Consider the following 21395-nt stretch of genomic DNA (forward strand, 5'->3'; position numbering starts at 1 on the left):
GTTTATAGTCACAGGTAGCATACCTGCAATTACATGGAACACTCAATCCTCCCACCATTATTTTTTCAGATTAGGACATTTAAGTTGCTCAAGAACAAAATGAGTAAAATTTATCACATGCAAAAATTAGCAGGATTGCAATGTCTGCATCTACTGCTCAAGGCTCGAATCAGACTGTGCATGAGAGTACTACAGGCCCACTTGAACAGTGCTGTTATACCACAAACTGTCTGACTCAACTTTTGTTCATTGCAATATTGGCCCAGAAATTCGGGTCTCCACGGGTGAGTACGCACGGGGTACTCACCCGTAAGCCCAATGGAAGTGCCGGTTTCCTGCAATGCACTGCGTATGCGCGGGAAACCGGCACTTCCGTTCCCCGGAAAGAAGGGGATCAGAAGTCGAACGCATGCGCTGGAGAGACAGCGCGTGCGCATCGAACTTACGGTTTTTTTTGTTGCAGGTTTTCCCGGGAGGGTAAGTCTCCAGAAGTTACACATATAAAAAGCAGTCGCAAGGCCTGCTTTTTACAAGGTAAGTGGTGAATTAATTAAAATTAAAACATTTTTCCACAGGTTTATTATTTTTAAATACTTTAAAGGAAGGTAAGTTTATTTTTAGCCCCGTTAGAAAATAAAATTAATTTTTTCAAAAATTTAAATTATTGTTTAAAATAGTCTAGGTTCGGATCGGTCATGGCCCTGTGGGTAGCGGAGCGGGCCCAGGGGCCGTGTAGCCTGATCCTGCTCCTATTTCCTGTGTCTAATTCTGTTAGATTCAGGAGATGGTTCTGTGATAGTGGATTGGCGGTTAGGATCAGATCAGCCATGATCTTATTGAATGGCGGAGCAGGCTCGGGGGGCCGATTGGCCTACTCCTGCTCCTATTTCTTATGTTCTTATTATGTTCTTATGTTATTTCATGTGATTTATAGTTTATTTTAAAAATGTGATTTAAAAAAAAATTTATTTGAAGATTTAGTGATGTTTTGGGGCTTATAGTATTTATAAGTTTGACAGCCCTTCCTGTCAAACTTATGAATGAAGCATTCCCTGCTACCATTGGCTCTCCATGGCCCACGTGATCCCAGGGGACGCTTCGAACTAACTGCGCCCCTGGGATACGCAAGCACTGTGCACCGGCAGCTGGAGGAGGCCCAGGATCGGAATCCCACGCGGGCTCACAGCACAGATCGGGGGCTTGCACCCGTGGGAAGCCTCCGACCCGAATTTCTGGGCCATTATAAGACCAGTCCACTGCACACTTAAAAAGAAAAATAGATGCTTATCTTAAATAAAATTACAGTAGAAATTTGCCCACGTCTGGTTTCACTTTACCTCGACTATTCCATCTGTGAGAATGGACCATACATTGTCATTCATTCCTTTTGCAAGTCTCGATTTGTAACATTTCCTGTTCTAGCAAAAGCGATTCACATTTAAATCCCACAAGATCCTATTTTGTGTGAGTTGCGCAATTCTGCAAGGTAGTATAAAAATAACCCAAGGCACTTCACAGGAACGTTATCGGATACAATGCGACACTGCGCCATAAAAGGAGATACTAGGGCAGCTGACCAAAAGCTTGGTCAAAGAGGTAGGTTTTAAGGAGTGTCCTAAAGGAGGAGAGGTAGAGATATGGAGAGGTTTAGCGAGGGAATTCCAGAGCCTAGACAGTTGAAGGCACAGCCGCCAAGGGTGGGGCAAAGGAAATCGGGAATGCACAAGCGGCCAGAATTTGAGAAATGCAGAGATCCCAGAGGGTTGTAAGGCTGGAGGAGGTTACAGAGATAGGGAGGGGCGAGGCCATGGAGGGATTTGAAAACAAGGATGAGAATTTTAAAATGGAGGCGTTACTGGACTGGGAACCAATGTAGGTCAGCGAGCACAGGGGTGACGGGTGAACGGGACGTTTTTGCACGAGTTAGGATACAGGTGGCAGAGATATGGATGAGCCCAAGTTTATGGAGGGTTAAAAATGGATGGCCAGCCAGGAGAGGATTGGAATAGTTGAGTCTGGAAGTAACAAACAAATAGATGAGGGTTTCAGCAGCAGATGGACTGAGGCAGGAGCAGAGGCAGGCGTTATTACGGAAGTGGGAGTAAGCGATCTTGGTGATGGAGAGGATAAGGGGTCGGAAGCTCAGTTCAGGGTCAAATAGGACGCCAAGACTGTGAACAGTCTGGGTCAGCCTCAGACAGTGGCCAGAGAGGCGGAGGGAATCAGCGGCTAGGGAATACAGAGTGTGGCGGGCTTCACTTTGGAGTGTTATAACCAGAAGTGAATACAAATTAACCTGCAACCCCCTTATGCCATAGCTGCAATATACAGGCCCACCGCTCCACTACCATTAGTCTGGTGCAGAAGTGAAAATAATAGGGTTATATTTTTTATCCATATGATTGGGTGGAAAGTCTAGCCTGAAAAGCTGGTGCAATACTGAATAGCCACGAAGTGGGTATCTGAAACAAATAGCTTGGAAATTCTGTTTCCTTTTTGGCACATAAATCTCACAATCGGGGGCGGGCGCAAAGAGGAAGGAAATTGGTGCAGAATCCATTTCCACCGAGTATCTGGCCCTTTCTACCCAAGTGGAAAAATCTTGATTGTGGCTAACCCCCTCTATCATGATATCACAGTAAGAAGAGGAACCCAAATGGGGCCAAATAGCCATTTCCCAATGACTATTGATCTGAGAGAGATTGATTATTAAGAAATGTGGCAACTTGACTGAGGAGCACATAGGGACTCATGACTCAAATTTTCCTCTTCGGCCACACACTCCCTGACCCCCCACACTCCTCGCCTGTAATTCTGGCCATGTCTTAGAAAAGAAAGACTTGTATTTATATAGTGCCTTTCCCGACCTCAGGACGTCCCAAAGCGCTTTACAGCCAATGGAGTACTTTTTTTTGACGTGTAATCACTGCTGCAATGTAGGAAGTGCAGCAGTCAATTTTCACACAGCAAGCTCCCACAAACGGCAATGTGATAATGACCAGATCATCTGTGTTTTTTAAAAAAAAGTGATGTTAATTGAGGGATAAATGATAAATATTGGCCAGGACACCGGGGATAACTCCCCTGCTCTTCGTCGAAATAGTGCCGCGGGATCTTTTACGTCCACCCGAGAGAGCAGATGGGGTCTCGGTTTAACATCTCATCCAATGGCACCTCTTGACAGTGCAGGGCTCCCTCGGTACTGCACTGGCGTGTCAGCCGAGACTTTTGTGCTCAAGTCTCTGGAGTGGGACTTGAACCCGCAACTTTCTGACTCAAAGGCGAGAGTGCTACCCACTGAACCATGGCTGATGTCCAGGAAGTTAGGACCGAGGTCCAGGAAATGCTGTAAAAATGACATGAGGGCCTGAACCTTTTATGCATATGACCCGGTCCCCAGGGTTAATCACTGGGCAAGAATTCCCACCTAGCCTCACTTCTGGCCACACCACAGCCCAGTCGGAATTTCTGGGCTAATTTTATTTTACATTGTAAAAAATACTGTGGTATTGGTAGCAAAGGTTGCTTACATTGACCTTGTTTCCTGCAAAAAGGAGAAACACTGAAGAGGAAAGGTTTTTTTAGAAGTTCAATATTTACGATCTCCCCTCCTGGCCTCCTGCAGCTTGGAGGTCACGTGTGCAACTCATAGACACTGCTATTTCCTCAGTCCGTAAAAGGCATTTGCACACATACACACTGACACACACAATACCACAAAGAGCGACACCCTTCTCATTTTCCGACCCACCTTAGAACGATCATAGCAATATGCAAAAATATTGCACTTCAAATCGAAGAAAGTTTAAAATCATCCCATTACTAACCAGTTCACCCAATACAGGAATGCCCATTAACCACAACTATCGTTCCCCATTACATCTCCGTTATTATGGTCAGTGCTCCCATGAACTTTCCTCAACACACTCAGGGCTGGATTTTTCCAACCTCGGTGGGTCCATGGTGGGCGTCGTCCGTGGTGTGTGGGGACCCTGCATCTGTCTCGATCCCGGCCTCCAACATGAATTGCCGCTGATGGGGCTTGTTAAGCCCGTCCTGCGAGGTTCCCGGCCAATTAATAGGAAGCGGGTCATTTGATGACGTGTCATCAGCCGGTTTCCTTAAAGGGACCATGTCCACATTCATTTTGACATATGTGCTTTCAGCGTTCTACAGCAGAGGTGCTGCAAACACTGACAAGCACTGCACAGAGGTGCACGGCTGCACCCAGGCTCTCACATTACTCCCTCCATATGCTTATGGAGAGAGTCACAGCAAGCAGGGAGGTTCTCTTCCCTTCTCATGGGCAGAAGATGGTGTGGAGATGCCGGAGTTGGACTGGGGTGGACAAATGTAAGAAGTCACACAACACCAGGTTATAGTCCAACAGCTTTATTTGAAATCACAAGCTTTCGGAGCGCTGCTCCTTCTTCAGGTGAAGTGGAGAAATGCATAAAGACACAGCTTATATAGTCAGAGAATCATGTCAGATGTTTACAGGTAACCTTTCCAACTGCCATTTATCACACCTCGGCAGAGAGATAATCACAGCAGTCAAAAGTGTGAATGGTGTCCAAACAGGTCAGTCAGGGAAACATTACATCAAAGAACAATGAGGTGGGGTCACAAGGGGTCAAATATTGCAGATGCTGGGGTCTGTATGAAAAACAAAAAAAGACAAAAAACATTTTTTTTGGCTGGAAATCACAGCAGGTCCGGCCGCATCTGTGTAGAGAGAACAAGCCAATGTCGACTCGAGTCTGGATGACCCTGCATCAGGTGGGGTTACATGTAGCGTGACATGAACCCAAGATCTCGGTTGAGGCCGTCCTCATGAGTGCGGAACTTGGCTATCAGTTTCTGCTCGACAATTTTGCGTTGTCGCGTGTCTCGAAGGCCACCTTGGAGAATGCTTACCCGAAGATCGGAGGCTGAATGTCCTTGACTGCTGAAGTGTTCCTCGACTGGGAGGGAACACTCCTGCCTGGTGATTGTTGCGCGGTGTCCGTTCATCCGTTGTCGCAGTGTCTGCATGGTCTCGCCGATGTACCATGCTCCGGGGCATCCTTTCCTGCAACGTATGAGGTAGACAACGTTGGCCGAGTCACATGAGTATGTACCATGTACCTGGTGGGTGGTGTCCTCACGTGTGATGATGGTATCTGTGTTGATGATCTGGCATGTCTTGCAGAGGTTGCTGTGGCAGGGTTGTGTGGTGTCGTGGTCGCTGTTCTCCTGAAAGCTGGGTAATTTGCTGCGAACGATGGTCTGTTTGAGGTTAGGCGGCTGTTTGAAAGCGAGTAGTGGAGGTGTGGGGATGGCCTTAGCGAGGTGTTCGTCGTCATCGATGACATGTTGAAGGCTGCGAAGAACATGGCGTAGTTTCTCCGCTCCGGGGAAGTACTGGACGACGAAGAGTACTCTGTTGGTTGTGTCCCGTGTTTGTCTTCTGAGGAGGTCTATGCGATTTTTCGCTGTGGCCCGTCGGAACTGTCGATCGACGAGTCGAGCGTCATATCCCGTTCTTACAAGGGCGGCTTTCAGTGTCTGTAGGTGTCCATCGCATTCCTCCTCGTCTGAGCAGATCCTGTGTATTCGCAGGGCTTGTCCATAGGGGATGGCTTCTTTAACGTGGTTAGGGTGGAAGCTGGAGAAGTGAAGCATCGTGAGGTTGTCCGTGGGCTTGCGGTAGAGTGAAGTGCTGAGGTGTCCGTCTTTGATGGAGATTCGTGTGTCCAGGAATGAGACCGATTCTGAGGAGTAGTCCATGGTGAGTTTGATGGTGGGATGGAACTTGTTGATGTTATCGTGTAGTCTTTTCAGTGATTCTTCGCCGTGGGTCCATACCTGTAAACATCTGACATGATTCTCTGACTATATAAGCTGTGTCTTTATGCATTTCTCCACTTCACCTGAAGAAGGAGCAGCGCTCCGAAAGCTTGTGATTTCAAATAAAGCTGTTGGACTATAACCTGGTGTTGTGTGACTTCTTACATGGGCAGAAGGCACCTCCCCAGGAGACCAATGCAGCCTGGTTGCACATTGCACAGGAGGACACAAGTAGGAATGTGGTCAGGAGGACCAGGCTGCAGTGGCGCAAACCTTTCAATGATCTCAGTAAATCACGAAACGTTACTGCAAAGCCACACTCAACCTCATCCTGCTGTGCCACTCGTCAAATCCCCATCACTCTGCCTTCCCTACCCTACTCCTGCACATCTTTACTCACACCAACTTACCTTACACCTCCACCCATCCCTCTCTATCTACGTTATCACTTCCCCATCTCACTAGTCATCCCTCACACTCATCCTCACCCTCACCCTCATTCTTGTCCAATCATTCAAACTAACAACACAGAAGGGTAGGCACTTGTGTGCTTTAGCCAATGTCCGTGTTTCTGTTAATGTGCCGTGAAACATTGAAATCTTTATTTTCAACACTTGTCTTCTTGGACAGATTTGTGTGCACCTTTGGAAGTGTCTTAGTGAGTTCCAGTGAATGGTGAGACATAACGTTTCCACCCCTCCCCCAATGGTGATGTGTGTGAAAGGAATGGCTTGGACATTGTAGGGATGCTTTATGGTGTTGGTGTGGGGTGGTGCCAACCTGGTGCATCACGTGGCGGCCAGGGTGTAGTGTTAAGTAAAGTAAATCTGGCCATGGTGAGGCCATTGCTGGCGTCCCAGGCAGCAATGTGCACGGGTGATGATGCCCTGTGTCCAGTGCAGCATCAGTTGATTGCGGAGAAGGTTGGTGTGGATGTTGGTGCTGCTGGTGTGCCCGGTGATGCTGGTGTTGGGGCTGATCGTGTTGGGATTCTGAGGAGCAAGGTGAGATTTTTTCAAGGGCACTGATGCTGATGTAATAGATGGCAAGTGAGGTTGAGATGACAGAAGTGATCTGTCAGTGGTGAAAGAGGTTGTTCCAATGAGGTGACACTGGATAGAGAGTTTGCGCCAAACACTTGCTATCTGCATAAAGCTCAATCTGTTTTCCAAATGCAGTAAGCAACAACTTCTAACGTTGGAAAGTGAAGACCTATGAAATGGGAGCTATCATAGAACATTTGCAGCTGTCGGGTTAGTAAATCATTCCATGCTGACACAACATCCAACCTATTTACCTAACATGATACCCGCTCTCTGGGAACCTCGATAAAAACCTGGTAAAATGCTAAGTACATGGGAAAATGGTTCTTAACTAGCTTTTGATAAGCTTTAAACTATCTAAATTGGCTGACCCGCTGCTTGGCGTCGGGTCTGTTCAGGGATGACAGACCCGACACTTGGGAAACTGACAAGGAGGCGGGTTTGCAGCGGGATACTGGCCTGCTGTCAATCTTTGTGATTTTGACAGCGGACCCGCCTCCAAACCCGCCCTCTGAGCGCCGGTCAAATTCCAGCCTCAGCTTCAAACACATGGCACACAATTACTTTTCAAGGCTTATTGCAGCCTTCGACTCAAACTACAGGGCACTTCTTTCTCAAGATCTCAAAACTGTGGAATCTCCTACCTACTGCAGTCTCTCCTTTCTCCGACAAGCTTTTGAAACCCAATCTTGCCGCCACTTAAATCACTACAACCCGATTCGTCTCACTTCATTTATTCTTTTCAACCTGCCCTGGGGACGTCCTGACCCTGCACTTTAATTTTTCAAGAAAATAGGGCCAGAGAGAACATAAATGCGATTTAATGAAAAGTAAAATTTACAACAAACTAGGAAAGAACTCTTCACTGAAAAAAATGTTTGGAATAATTTGCTATTTTGCCGAGGCGCTGGGGGCTGCTGTTAGCTGTGTTGCTGCACTGCTTTTGGGAGAAAAGGGGGGTAAAAAAAGGAACAAAACTGGAGATTGACTTCCATTCACCAAGTCACCTAGCATTAGAGGCATGTTGTCAGGTGGGAGGACAGAAATGCTCAGTACCAGCAAAGAGCCCAGCATAGGAATGCAGGGATTCAGGGTCATTTTAAAAATAAATCATGCAAAAGCTGTACTCCTCCACGTCAGACGGATGCCTCTTCAATCATTTTAAACTGTGCAATGTTCAATCAACCAGAGAGCATATTTGTCGGAGTAGAAAGGACGTGCCGATAAATGCACGCTCTCTCCCTACCACTTCCTTCAACCCGCAACCTCTCTTCTTCTTAGGCAGTCCCTCGGAACCGAGGATGACTTGCTTCCACATTAAAAATGAGTTCTCAGGTGACTGATGAGTCCAATGCGGGACCTACAGTCTCTGTCACAGGTGGGGCAGACGGTGGTTGAAGGGGCGGACGGGTGGGGGGGTGCTTGGGTTGACGTGCGCTCCTTGCGCTGCCTGCGCTTGGCTTCCGCTTGCTCCCGGCGAAGAGACTCGAGGTATTCGGCGCCTTCTCGGATGTTTCTCCTTCACTTTGTGCGGTCTTGGGCCAGGGATTTCCAGGTGTCGGTGGGGATGTTACACTTTTTCAAGGAGGCTTTGAGGGTGTCCTTGAAGCGTTTCCTCTGCCCACCTGGGGCTCTCTTGCCGTGTCGGAGCTCCGAGTAGAGCGCTTGTTTTGGGAGTCTCGTATCGGGCATGCGGATGATGTGACCCGTCCATCGGAGCTGATCGAGCGTGGTCAAAGCTTCGATGCTGGGGATGTTGGCCTGAGCGAGGACACTGACATTGGTGCGCCTATCCTGCCAATGGATTTGCAGGATCTTGCAGAGGCAGCGTTGGTGGTACCTCTCCAGTGTTTTGAGGTGCCTGCTGTACATGGTCCATGTCTCTGAGGCATACAGCAGTGCGGGTATCACTACTGCTCTGTAGACCATGAGCTTAGTGCCGGGTTTGAGGTCCTGGTCTTCAAACACTCTCTCCTCAGGCGACCGAAGGCTGCACTTGCACATTGAAGGCGGTGTTGGACTTCGTCACCGACGTCTGCCCTTGTTGACAGTAGGCTCCCGAGGTATGGAAAGTGGTCCACGTTGTCCAAGACCTTGTCGTGGATTTTGATAATCGGGGGGCAGTACTGTGTGGCGGGGGCAGGTTGGTAGAAGACCTTTGTCTTACGGATGTTTAGTGTAAGGCCCATGCTTTCGTACGCTTCGATGAAGGTGTTGGACGATGGTTTGGTGTTTGACCTCAGAGTGTGCGCAGACGCAAGCGTCGTCTGCATACTGTAATTCGACGACACCACCCGTAATGTCAAATTACCTGTACCAAATTTTTTCCAACTGAACACTGGTAAAGCCAAAGTCATAATTTTTGCCCTCCATTCTGCTCCCTTGCCACTGACTGTATCCCCTCTCCAAACATCTGCTCAGGGTGCACTAGACTGTGTGGAACCTTGGTGCCCTGCTCAACCCAGAACTGAACTTCAAAGCCCACTTGTTGTCCACCATCAAGGCTGCTTACTTTAGCTTCCACAACACTGCCTGCCTCCATCACAAAAAACAAATTATCTGGTCATTATCGCACTGCTGTTTGTGGGAGCTTGCTGTGCGCAAATTGGCTGCCCACGTTTCCTACATTACAACAGTGACTACACCGCAAAAGTTCTTCATCAGCTGTAGAGCGCTTTGGGACACCCTGAGGTCTACATAAATACAAGTCTTTCTTTCTTTCTTTACCCCTGCTTCACTTCACTGCCGCTGAAACCCTTACCCACACTTTTGTCGCCTCTGGACTCAATTTGTCCACCTTGCGGGCTTTGCATCTTCCATAAACTCCAACTTGATCAATACTCAACTGCCCCTAACCTGTCCTGTTCGTCAGTCACTCCCATCCCTACACCGATTGGCTCCTTGCCCACCGTAGCACTGAATTTAAAATCCTTGTCCTCAGCCTAACCAATCTCTCCAACTTACATCCCCTAGTGCACCATTTCGACTCTGTTCTTTTGTTCATCAGCCTCTCCGTTCCATCTTCAGTGGTAGAGCCAGTTGCCAAGGCCCTACTCTGTGGAATTCCATTCATAAACCCTTGTGCCACTTCTCTTACCACCTTAAGAAATGTTTTGACCAAAGTTCCCAACTCCTGCACGATGACTTGTCTATTCCCTTTATTCCTTCCATCTATTTTTTTCTCCCGCTTTGTAAAGCATCTTTCTTCATTAAAGGCACTATACAAGCAAGTTGTTCCTTAAACACTTCAATGAAAAACCATTTTCCCACTTCCACCTTAAAGGACTAGGACAAAGACTGTTTAACTCATTCTACACACAAAAAGATATTATTTCAAATGGCGGAAGCTGAGGGCAAAGAGAGAAATCGCTTCAACGATCTGGCCAGATGGCATTCAGCAGGTTGTCTCAAGCAGTAGTCATTCATCTGAGTAGAGAGAGGCACATGGCCTCCACCTGAAAGCTTAGGAACGTTGGGCGCGAATTTGCCAGCCCTGGGGAGGCGGGTATGGAGGTGGGACCGCCGGGAAAATGGCAGAATTTGGGGGCGGGTGCCCACCCCGCCTCCGTGCCATCTTGCCAGGAGTCGGGTAGCCGTCCCGCACCGGGTCCCGTCTCCTTGGAGGCGGGAAGGGGATTAGTGCCAACTATCTGCCTGTTAACAGGCAGAAAATAGGCTCATCACCATTTTGCCCACACAAGTGCGGGCTTCCCGAAGGCTCCGAACCCCGCCAGGGTCACCGAGGCGCGTAGTGGGTCTGCAGGGGCTGGGGGGGCGGGGGGGGTGGGGTGGGTGGGGAGTGCAAAAGTGTGCTGTGGAGGTAAGTGATGGGTGCAAGTGTGGAGAGGTGAGTATCTGAGGTAAGTGCAAAGTGTTAGTAAAAGTGTACTTACCTTTGTTTCTTCCTGCAGGCTTCAGTCGGTGGGGATGCGGAGAGTCTCTCACCTCCGCGGCAGAGATGACAGATGGCCGCTGCATTCTCCAATGCAACAACCATCTCATTTCTGCAAAAGAGGTTTGATGAGGTCTTGAATTCAAGACCTTATCAAACTACAGAGAATTGTCAGTGTTTGACAGCTTCACAGAGCTGTCAAATGATGACAATCCATCTGTCAAAAATTTTTGACAGATGAAACGTCATACGCTGACAGTCTCTGTAACCGGCTTCCCCTTAATTAGCCTGCTAAGCCCGCTGGGCAGGCTTAACAAGATCAATCGAGGGAAAATAGCGTGGGTTGGCCAGAAGTTGATGGAGGCGGGACTGAAACCCGACAAGTGGGAGTCCCGCCTCCAAAAGCTCCCCATTGTCAAAATCACCCCCATAGTTTCAGATACACACACACACGAATCTGTCCACACGTGAGCTTTTGAGAGTAAATGAATTTAAATGTTCACAGAAAGATTGAATTAGTGATGTGAGGAGGCAGAAGTGGGTGTTGTGTGTGGGGGGGGGGGGGGGGGCAATGGCAGGAGTGGAAGACTGGTGGGGATCATTGTTGATCCAGCTAAAATAAAATACGTATCGCAGTACACATTTAAATGCCTTAAAAATATTAAATACACGCCACCTGTTATGGAAACAGCATCCCCCATTGAGTTATGTGTAGATTTATTATGTGCAGAGAGCCAGCACGGGCTCGACGGGCCGAATGGCCCCCTTCTGTGCTGTAACCATTCTATGATTACAATTGTCACCGGGAATGCTCTGGAGGAAAATAGGGCGAGGCAAAATTGGAGAAAGGCAGAACATTTTTTTTGTGTTAAATTTTAGAAACAAATTATTCTCACCTATTACCATCGCAGCAATTGTTAGCATCTCATTCACACAGTCAAATTCACAGGATGCAAGAAGAGCTTTGGCAAGCTGCGGATCCAGGGGGAATTCAGACATAATAATTCCAACTTCCGACAGGTTCCCGTCGTCATCCAGAGCAGCCAAATAGTCCAGGTCCTCTAGTGCCTGCATCAGCGCCTCTGGGGCTGAGGAAAGTAAAAAAGAAAGACATTACCGCTGTGCAGGTGTGTTTTTTTTGTATTATTCCAGGAGTCAAGCAGAGGTAATCACTTCTCACAAAAACTAAAGCCGGTGCCTGCTGAGAGTGCAGTTATACCCGCAGTGTGAGGCAAACACATAAATCAGACCTTTCCCAGAAATTAATGCACAGTGTAGCCAGCCAGCTGAAACAGTGACTTGTTGGGCTCCACATTGTATCGTTACTCACTAATAACACAGAAGGAACGCTTGAGGGGAGACTTTAAAGAATTGTACTTCTGCGCCTGGTCGTAAGATCTTATTGCCTTTGTTCTACAAATGATTTGCATTTTTTACAGTATCAGAAATATACAGCACAGAAGGGAGGCCTGATGGGTCCAACCAGTTAGTCCCATTTCCTTGCCTTTTCCCAATAGCCTTTTATTTATTTTTTCCAAATATTTAACAACTTCCCTTTTTAAAGCTATTATAGATTCTGCAACCACCAACTTATTCCACGTTCTAACAACCTTGTGTCTTAAAAAACTCTTCTAATCTGTCTCTTTGCTCTTTTACGGACAATCTTACATAGAAACATAGAAGATAGGAGCAGGAGTAGGCCATTCGGCCCCTCGAGCCTGCTCCGCCATTTAATGAGATCATGGCTGATCATCCAAATTCAGTACCCTGTCCCTGCCTTCTCCCCATATCCCTTGATCCCTTTAGCCTTAATAAATATATCTAACTCCTTCTTGAATATATTTAATAAGTTGGCCTCAACTTAAATTGATGTCCTTTAGTTACCAACTCACTGACCAGTGGATTTAATGCTCCCCTACTTATCTTACCAAAACACCTTCATAATCCTGAATTACAAATCTTAACCTTATCTGTTCCAGTGAAAAGAGCCCCAGTTTCTCTAATCACCTCTCACAACTAAAGCCTCTCATCCCTGGGATCATCTTAGTAAATCCCTTTCAGATTTTGGACGGTTGTGGTTTCAAGTCCCACTCCAGAGACTTGAGCACAAAAGTCTAGGCTGACACTCCCAGTGCAGGGCTGAGGGAGCGCTGCACTGTCGGAGGTGCCGTCTTTCAGATGAGACGTTAAACTGAGGCGCCGTCTGCCCTCTCAGGTGGACGTTAAAAAATCCCATGGTACTATTTCGAAGAACAGTGGAGTTACCCCCGGTGTTCTGGCCAATATTTATCCCTCAATCAACATCACTAAAAAAAAATTATCTGGTCATTATCACATTGCTGTTTGTTGGAGATTGCTGTGCGCAAATTGGCTGCCGCGTTTCCTACATTACAACAGTGACTATACTTCAAAAAATACTTCATTGGCTGTGAAGCGCTTTGGGACGTCCGGTGGTTGTGAAAGGTGCTATAGAAATGCAAGTCTTTCTTTCTTTGTACCCGTTCCACGGCCTCAACATCATTCCCAGTTGTCCAGACCTTAGATCCTGCAGGGGTAAAACATTTTGGGACTACTATAGCGTTCGGTTAAAGCAAACTGGTACTATGGTTTTATATGATGTGAGATTAGGTGACTATGGGCTAGAAATTCAGGTGTTGAGCGTCTCTCCGTAGCGCCATGAAATGGCGATCAAATAGCTGAAGCTGCTCTTTCACCAGCTGGTTGCGGGTCCTGCGGTGGCCACCATATTGCCTTCCCCGTTTGCGCTGCCAGTAACTGGCAGCGCCCTGGAAAAAAAGTGGCGGCGTGGTGACGTCAATCGGCGTGCAACGCCGACTTAACGTCATCAACACGAACTTCAGCCCTAGCGCTGGGTCCGAAGCAGCAAGCAGGCTGACAGTGGCGATGTCTGCAGCTCTTAAAGGGACACAGACATCATTCAGGTAAGGTTGAATTTAAGAGTTTGGACTGTTTTTTGTTGTTGATTTTATTGAAGCGGTGGCTTGCTGCAATAGATGTGAATTTTTTTTTAAGTGTGTAGGGAGTGCTGCTGGACGCTTGCAAGGGCTCGGATGGTAAATGAAGATCTTTGGGAAGACAGAACATGCTGCGAATACTCAGCAGGTCACGCAACATCCGTGGAGAGAAAAACAGAGTTGACGTCTCAGATCGACACGCTGCCTGACCAACTGAGTATTTCCAGCATTTTATGCTGTTCATTTTACATTTACAGCATCTGCTTGCAGAGGGAAGAGGAAGATGCAGAAGTGGAGGAAGCTGAAGAGGAGCAATCAGACGGAAGAATGCATCCCAGACAGCCCCTTTGTGGCTGGGATATCTGGGAAGAATCATCTGCTTGCGGTCCCACTGGCTGGGCAGGCTGCCTCAACTTGTTGACCCAGTGGCTGGGCAGGCTGCATTTCCTGGGTGTGTGAAAAGAGGAAGGCACAAGGGTGGAGTTGTGCTGATGGGAGGGCAGGAAAACAAGAGGTGCAGGCCAGAAGGAGGATAACGTACGAGGATAACTGCATTTTGCATCCTGGCAGTGACGGCCTTAATGATGCGCTCCCACATTGTTCTTTCTGGAGGGTCTCCTGCCCCCCTGTGGGTAGCGGGCTGATCTTGCAGTGTTGACCCCCTGCACAAAGCTGGAGTGCTGCGTGTCAGACCTTCGGTGGCCCTTCCCTGGCTTGCTGAGCCATTTGTGTTAGTGCGGAGGCAGTTTTCCCATTTGTTGAGGTTAGGAAGGTAATTCAGCTTTAACAGCTGAATATTCACATTTGGAACTTCTTTTAAATATTCAACATTTCTTAAAAGGCAGAAAGGACTGAAAAATGTATTGATTCACTGCATTTTATTTTGTATTGCTTCAGTGTGCGTGGCCCCTTTAATTCTCAGACCTCTTCATTACCCACAATTCCCTGCGTGCTCCACAGCTTTGCGCACAGAGGCTGTGGGAAGCTGCAACGCCGGACCCGGACGGGAACGTCGTCCCGGATCCCTCCAGCAAAACCATCAGGACGGAGTTGCACGGAAGATGAGCGCTGCGCCACCTATCTCCATGCACCCCCCAGACCAGTATCACTCGGTTAGCATTATGACCATTTCCAGCGGCTATTAACTGTAGTTGCCGGGGACACCGGCAGCTTTGCTGGCGAAGACAAATTTTTCCCCCAATATGTTTATCTGCAACATCATGATGGCATTTCAATATATATGCTAAGAACATGGGCCCGTATTTTCCAGTAGTGACCACGCAAATGCCGGTTTCAGGCACGCAAAGTGCATGCGCTGAAAACCGGCATTTTCGATCTGTCAAGAATCCTCTTGACAGATCGCACGCCTGCCCTGGAGAAGGGCCTCTGCGGGCGGAGAGTTCCGCTTTCTGGAGAACCTCCGCCCACTGAAATCACTTAAAAATCTTACGCCTGGTAAAAGCATGAGTTTAAAAAAAGTAAAAAAAAATTTTCCCCCACTCATTTATAACTTAAAAATACTTTCCAAAAAAAGGTAAATTTATTTTTAGCCCCGTAAAAAACTTTAATTTTTTTTTCCAAAAATTAAATTTTTGTTTAAAATATTTAATTTAATGTAATTTTAACTCATTTTAAAAATGTGATTTAAAAACAAATGTATTTAATGTTTTGATGTGTTTTTGGAATGATCTCCATTCATACTTTTGACGGGTCTAAGCTGAGCGATTCCTTTCTCCCATTGGCTCCCCATGGCCCACGTGATCTCAGGGACGCTTGCGAACCGCCTGCGCCCCTGGGATACCTGGGCCTCTGCGCATTTTGTCGTGGAGAGGCCCAGGAGCGGAAATGGCCGGACCTCGGGAGCCCTCAGGTAAGGGCGCAGATTTTTTCCAGGTCGGAGGCCTCCGCACGCAGGAAGCCTCCGATCGGAAAATACTGGCCATGGTTTTCACAGACCAATGAAGCTGGACTACATTTTACAATGTGGAGGATACTTATTAAGATTTTTTCCTTCGTGGATGTAGAGGTGTTTCACTCTATTAAAAAGTTTCACTGCAAAGGTATCAATGTAATTAGTTACAGTGACACAGCTTTTCAAACAAAACCTTACAGAAAGTGACTGAGGACTGAGTAGTAATATGCATCTCAAAATTAACACGTATATTTCAATGATTACCTGTACTTAGTTTTTAATACAACTGGATATTTGTTCACCCATGACTGTAGTCTACGCCAGCATGCACATCATACCAAATGCTGTGTTGCCCTTACCTGGCCTATCCAGGAAGTCACACTGTCCCATATCTGCAATATCCAGCCTCTTCAGCAGAAGCACCAGGTGACTGAGGTTTGTTTCAGATACTCGGGGTGGTGGAACCTCCAGCATCGCGTTGTGGAATGCTTCGGAGTACAAGCGGAAGCACTTCCCTGGAAAAGGAAAGCACGCAATGTTAAACAATACTCTTAAAAGACCGGTTTCGTCTTCCGAAAACACAGCGTCAGTTTCCACATGTACGCTGACGACACTCAGCTCTACCTCACCACCTCTTCTCTCGACCCCTCCACCGTCTCTAAATTGTCAGACTGCTTGTCCGACATACAGTTCTGGATGAGCAAAGATTTTCTCCAATTAAATATTGGGAAGACCGAAGCCATCGTTTTTGGTCCCCGCCACACACTCCGTTCCCTAGCCACTGACTCCATCCCTCTCCCTAACATCTGTCTGAGGCTGAACCACACTGTTCGCAACCCTGGTGTCATATTTGACACTGAAATGAGCTTCCGACCACATATCCGCAGCATAACAAAGATCACCTACTTCCACCGCCGTAACATCGACCATCTCTGCCCCTGCCTCAGCTCATCCGCTGCTGAAACCCTCATCCATGCCTTTGTTACCTCTAGACTTGACTATTCCAACGTACCCCTGGCTGGCCTCCCACATTCCACCCTACGTAAACTTGAGGTCATCCAAAACTCAGCTGCCCGTGTCCTAACTCGCACCAAGTCCCGTTCGCCCATCACCCCCTGTGCTCGCTGACCTACATTGGCTCCCGGTTAAGCAACGCCTCGATTTCAAAATTCTCATCCTGGTTTTCAAATCCTTCCATGGCCTCGCCCCTCCCTATCTCTGTAATCTCCTTCAGCCCCACCACCCTCTGAGATATCTGCGCTCCTCTAATTCTGCCCTCTTGACCATCCCTGATTACAATCGCACAACCATTGGTGACCGTGCCTTCTGTTGCCTGGGCCCTAAGCTCTGGAATTCCCTGCCTAAATCTCTCTGCCTCGCTACCTCTTTCCTCTTTTAAGACGCTCCTTAAAATCTACTTCTTTGACCTGCCCTAATTTATCCTTATGTGGATCGGTGTCAAATTTTTTGTCTTAAAATACTCGGGTGCAGCGCCTTGGGACGTTTTACTATGTTAAAGGCACTATACAAATGCAAGCTGTTGTTGTTGTTCCCTTCTCTTGCTGCTGCAGAACTGACCACCAGGAAACAGGTGACATCACTGCACCACGTAAATATTAGCAGCATCTAGTGGGTGGAAAGGTAGATTATCTATTCAGCAGGCTACCTTTGTGCTGAACCCCAATCAATATCTTGCTTCAAGGCCACTCATAAATGTTGCAACACAGTGCAGCACAGAGTGATGGGATCCAGGTTTGTGCCTTCGATTACTATTACCCTTCCCTAATTGCCCTTGAAAAGGTGGGTTCCCAATTTCAATTGTGCTACTACAAAAGCAAGATACTGCGGATGCTGGAAATCTGAAATTATTATTTTTTTAAATTTCAATTCTGCCACTGTGGGTTGCTCACAAGCTTTCACATCACATTGTTTCTTAAATGCATCCAAGGTTTTTGCCTCCACAGCTCTCCCGGGAAGTCCATCTTGTGTATCTCTGTTAAGATCACCTCTCCAATGCCCATGTCCAGGCTGAAAAGCCCAAATCTCTGTCGAGTTTCCTTGTAATTCAGACTCTTGACCACAAGGGTCAGCCTCGTGGTTCTTCTCTGCACTAGCTTCAACGTCTTGGCAACCTGAAATGGACTTTTTGGCTCTGTAGTTCAACGTGCAATTGGCTTTGTTGACTGCTGCTCTACATTGCGTAGTCATGTTCACAGAATGAGAACAGCACAGTAGGAGGCCATTCGGCCCGTAGAGCCCGTGCCAGCTCTCTGCAAGAGCAATTCAGCTAGTCCCACTCCCCCGCCCTTTCCCTGTAGCCCTGCAATCTTTTTTCCTTCGGGTACTTATCCAATTCCCTTTTGAAAGCCACGATTAAGTCTGCCTCCACCCACCCTTTCAGGCAGTGCGTTCCAGATCCTAACCATTTGCTGAGTAAGAAAGTTATTTCTCATGTCGCCTTTGGATCTTCTGCCAGTCACCTTAAATCTGTGTCCTCTGGTTCTCGACCCTTCCGCCAATGGGAACAGTTTCTCTCTATCTACTCTGTCTAGACCCCTCCTGATTTTGAACACCTCTATCAAATCTTCTCTGCTCTAAGGAGAACAACCCCAGCTTCTCCAGTCTATCCACTGAACTATAATTCTTCATCCCAGGAACCATTCTCGTAAATCTTTTCTGCACCCTCTCTAAAGCCTTCACATCCTTCCTAAAGTGCGGTGCCCAGAATTGGACACAATACTCCAGTTGAGGCTGAACCAGTGTTTTATAAAGGTTCATCATAACTTGCCTTTGTACTCTATATCTCTATTTATAAAGCCCAGGATCCCGTAAGCTTTTTTAACTGCTTTCTCAACCTGCCCTGCCACCTTCAACAATTTGTGCACATACACCCCCAGGTCTCTCTGTTCATGCACCCACTTTAGGATTGTACCCTTTTAGAGTTTAGAATTGAGTCTATGATTCCAAATTCTCATTCTACTTCATTCATGGAGCATGTGTGCTTCTTATTTTTCTATCCTATGGACAGTACTTTGCATTTGTCCGAATTAAATTTTATCTGCCGTTGATCTGTGCGCAAACTTATTAAAACTAAAACTAGAAAACAGAAAGTTCTATTAAGTAGTTCTATTTGATTAGGGCTCTATAATTGTTTCTGCGGGAGCTACCCCCCAATAGAATTCCCTCCCTAGTCTGAATGCGTGTGCCAGGGAGCCCAGATCTTGGACCGGGATCGTGCCTGCCGCGACCGCCATCTTCAGATCATTCCACGGCTCACCACTTCCTGATGTTTCTGCCCAAACGCTCCGCACCTCCCAACACGAGGCTACTTATTGGCGGTCACTCCTGCAGCCACTATGGCTTCCTTGTACTCTGAAATTCCAACAGCATCTCGACCTCGTCACTTCCCTGACTTCAAAAAAAAACCTCCTTAAGACCCTTCTTTTTGAAAGTGTTTTCTTTTTAAAAGAAAAAGTGTTCTCAGGATGCGGGCTGCATTTGTTGCCTATGCCTAGTTGCCCTGACTTGCTGGACCACTTCAGGGCGCGTAGAGTCAACTATATAGTGTGGGACTGCACTCACATGCAGGGCAGACTGATTATAGGTGGCAGGCAATGTTCCCATTAAGCTCCGTGGCCACGCAGCGCTCTGGAGGTCCCGTGCAGCCAGTGAGCCGGCTTTTAAATGCAAAAACTGTGCATGCGTGGATTTTTGACTGGCCCCTTTAAGGGGCTGTGCGCGCACCCCCCCCCACCAAAAAAATTAGAGGGAACATTGGTGGCAGGTCCCCTTCACTGAAGGATATTAGTTGGGTGTTTATGACAATCTGGCAGTTTTTATAGTCACAGACTTTTTTTTTTCCCCTGGTGCTCGGCCAAAAATGACCAAATTTATTGAATTCAGTTCCACAACATATCGTGATTTGAACTCATGAACTTCTGGGTTGCTAGTCCACTACCATAACCACGATGCTACTGCACGCCCTCTTGACTCTCTTCCCTTTCCCCTTCCGGACTTGGTATTCTCTCACGATCCACCGGCCGGTAAAGAGCTCCGACCCACCTCTCTTAATAAGTGATGGGCAAATTGAAGCTGTTATTGAGTAACGCACAGCGACAACAAAAAGCAGTTTTCTAAATGATGAGCTTTGAGTCAAAGATGTCTTAAAGAGCAAAAAAAAAACCCACAAGGTTATAAACCAATTTAATTATTCATCGATCACATGTAAATTTTACTGCAAGCCTGGCTGCCGCATAACTTCACTTCTCTTTCCAGGTATATTAGTATGACTGGAGTCAGACCACAAAGCAGACCAGCTTCTTTAACCTTGTTTAAAAAAAAAATCAGGATATTTTAATGATAAAACATATACGCTAACCACCATCATCAAAACTGCTTTATTTGTGGGAACATGATAAGAAGTGGAAGCAGAAGTATTTTTCTCCAGAGTCTTTCAAACTTTTTTAACAATCATTTCATACTTGCAAGCATCATCGCAGAAGTATCCGACATTGGCTAATCAGAGGCACGAATGCCTGGCAATGTCTGTGGTGAACAGAGGCCTTCCCTCGATTTCTAATACGCAGCCTTCCTGCCTCGGGGTTGGGAGCTTAAGCTCAAGGTTTCTCTTAGAAACATAGAAGATAGGAGCAGGAGTAGGCCATTCGGCCCCTCGAGCCTGCTCCGCCATTCAATGAGATCATGGCTGATCATCCAAATTCAGTACCCGGTCCCTGCTTTCTCCCCATACCCCTTGATCCCTTTAGCCTTAAGAAATATATGCAACTCCTTCTTGAATATATTTAATGACTTGGCCTCCACTGCCTTCTGTGGTAGAGAATTCCACAGGTTCACCACTCTCTGGGTGAAGAAATTCCTCCTCATTTCTGTCCTAAATGGCTTACCCCTTATCCTTAGACTGTGACCCCTGGTTCTGGACTCCCCGACCATCAGGAACAGCCTTCCTGCATCTAGTCTGTCCAGTCCTGTCAGAATTTTATAAGTTTCAATGAGATCCCCTCTCATTCTTCTAAACTCCAGCGAGTATAAGCCCAATCGACCCTTTCTGCCTTCTCTCACTGGACTGCGAGAATGTGATGGGAGGCAACTCCAGCACTCACTGCACATAGCGTCATGGGAATTGCGAGATAAAGAAAGACCAAGGTCCATCTAGTTCGGACGAAGGGTCAGCCACCTGGAACGTTCACTCGGTTTCTCTCTCTCTCTCTCTCCACAGATGGTGCCCAACCTGCTGAGTATTTCCAGCATTTTCTGTTTTTATTTCAGATTTCCAGCATCCGCAGTATTTTGCTTTTCCATCTAGTTCACCTTCTGCTAAGGGAACGGTAACACTGTGGTCATGTTACTAGTAATCCAGAGGCCTGGACTAATAATATGGAGACCGTGAGTTCAAATCCCACCACGGGAGCTGGGGAATTTAAATTCAGTTCATTAAAAAATTCTGGAATAAAGAGCTAGAATCAGTGATGGTGGCCACGTAACAACCGGATTGTTGTATAAAACCCATCTGTTGTCCTTATCTGGTCTGGCCTACACGTGACTCAAGACCCACAGCAATGTGGTTGACTCTTGAACAGCCCTCTGAAATGGCCTGGCAAGCCACTCAGTTAAGGGCAATTAGGGATGAGCAATAAATGCTGGCCTTGCCAGCAACGCCCACATACAGTGAATGAATTTTTAAAATTCCTGGTGGTTGCATGAGACAACGATAATGGAGTTGTTGA

General features: G+C 47.1%; 1 protein-coding gene across 1 annotated transcript in view; it reads right to left on the reverse strand.

The window, feature by feature from the left end:
- Positions 1–21395, reverse strand: part of dqx1 (DEAQ box RNA-dependent ATPase 1) — a 159882-nt gene that overhangs the window by 18896 nt on the left and 119591 nt on the right. Inside the window, exons 7-8 of the mRNA XM_085975679.1 lie at positions 16011–16166; positions 11661–11852 (exon numbers count right to left, since the gene is read on the reverse strand). Of these exons, the coding sequence (XP_085831805.1) occupies positions 11661–11852; positions 16011–16166 (348 nt within the window). The remainder of the gene's footprint in view (positions 1–11660; positions 11853–16010; positions 16167–21395) is intronic.

This window comes from Somniosus microcephalus, chromosome 2, assembly GCF_052327205.1.
Source record: "Somniosus microcephalus isolate GS21.2 chromosome 2, FLI_Smic_1.0, whole genome shotgun sequence".
Lineage (NCBI taxonomy): Eukaryota > Metazoa > Chordata > Chondrichthyes > Squaliformes > Somniosidae > Somniosus > Somniosus microcephalus.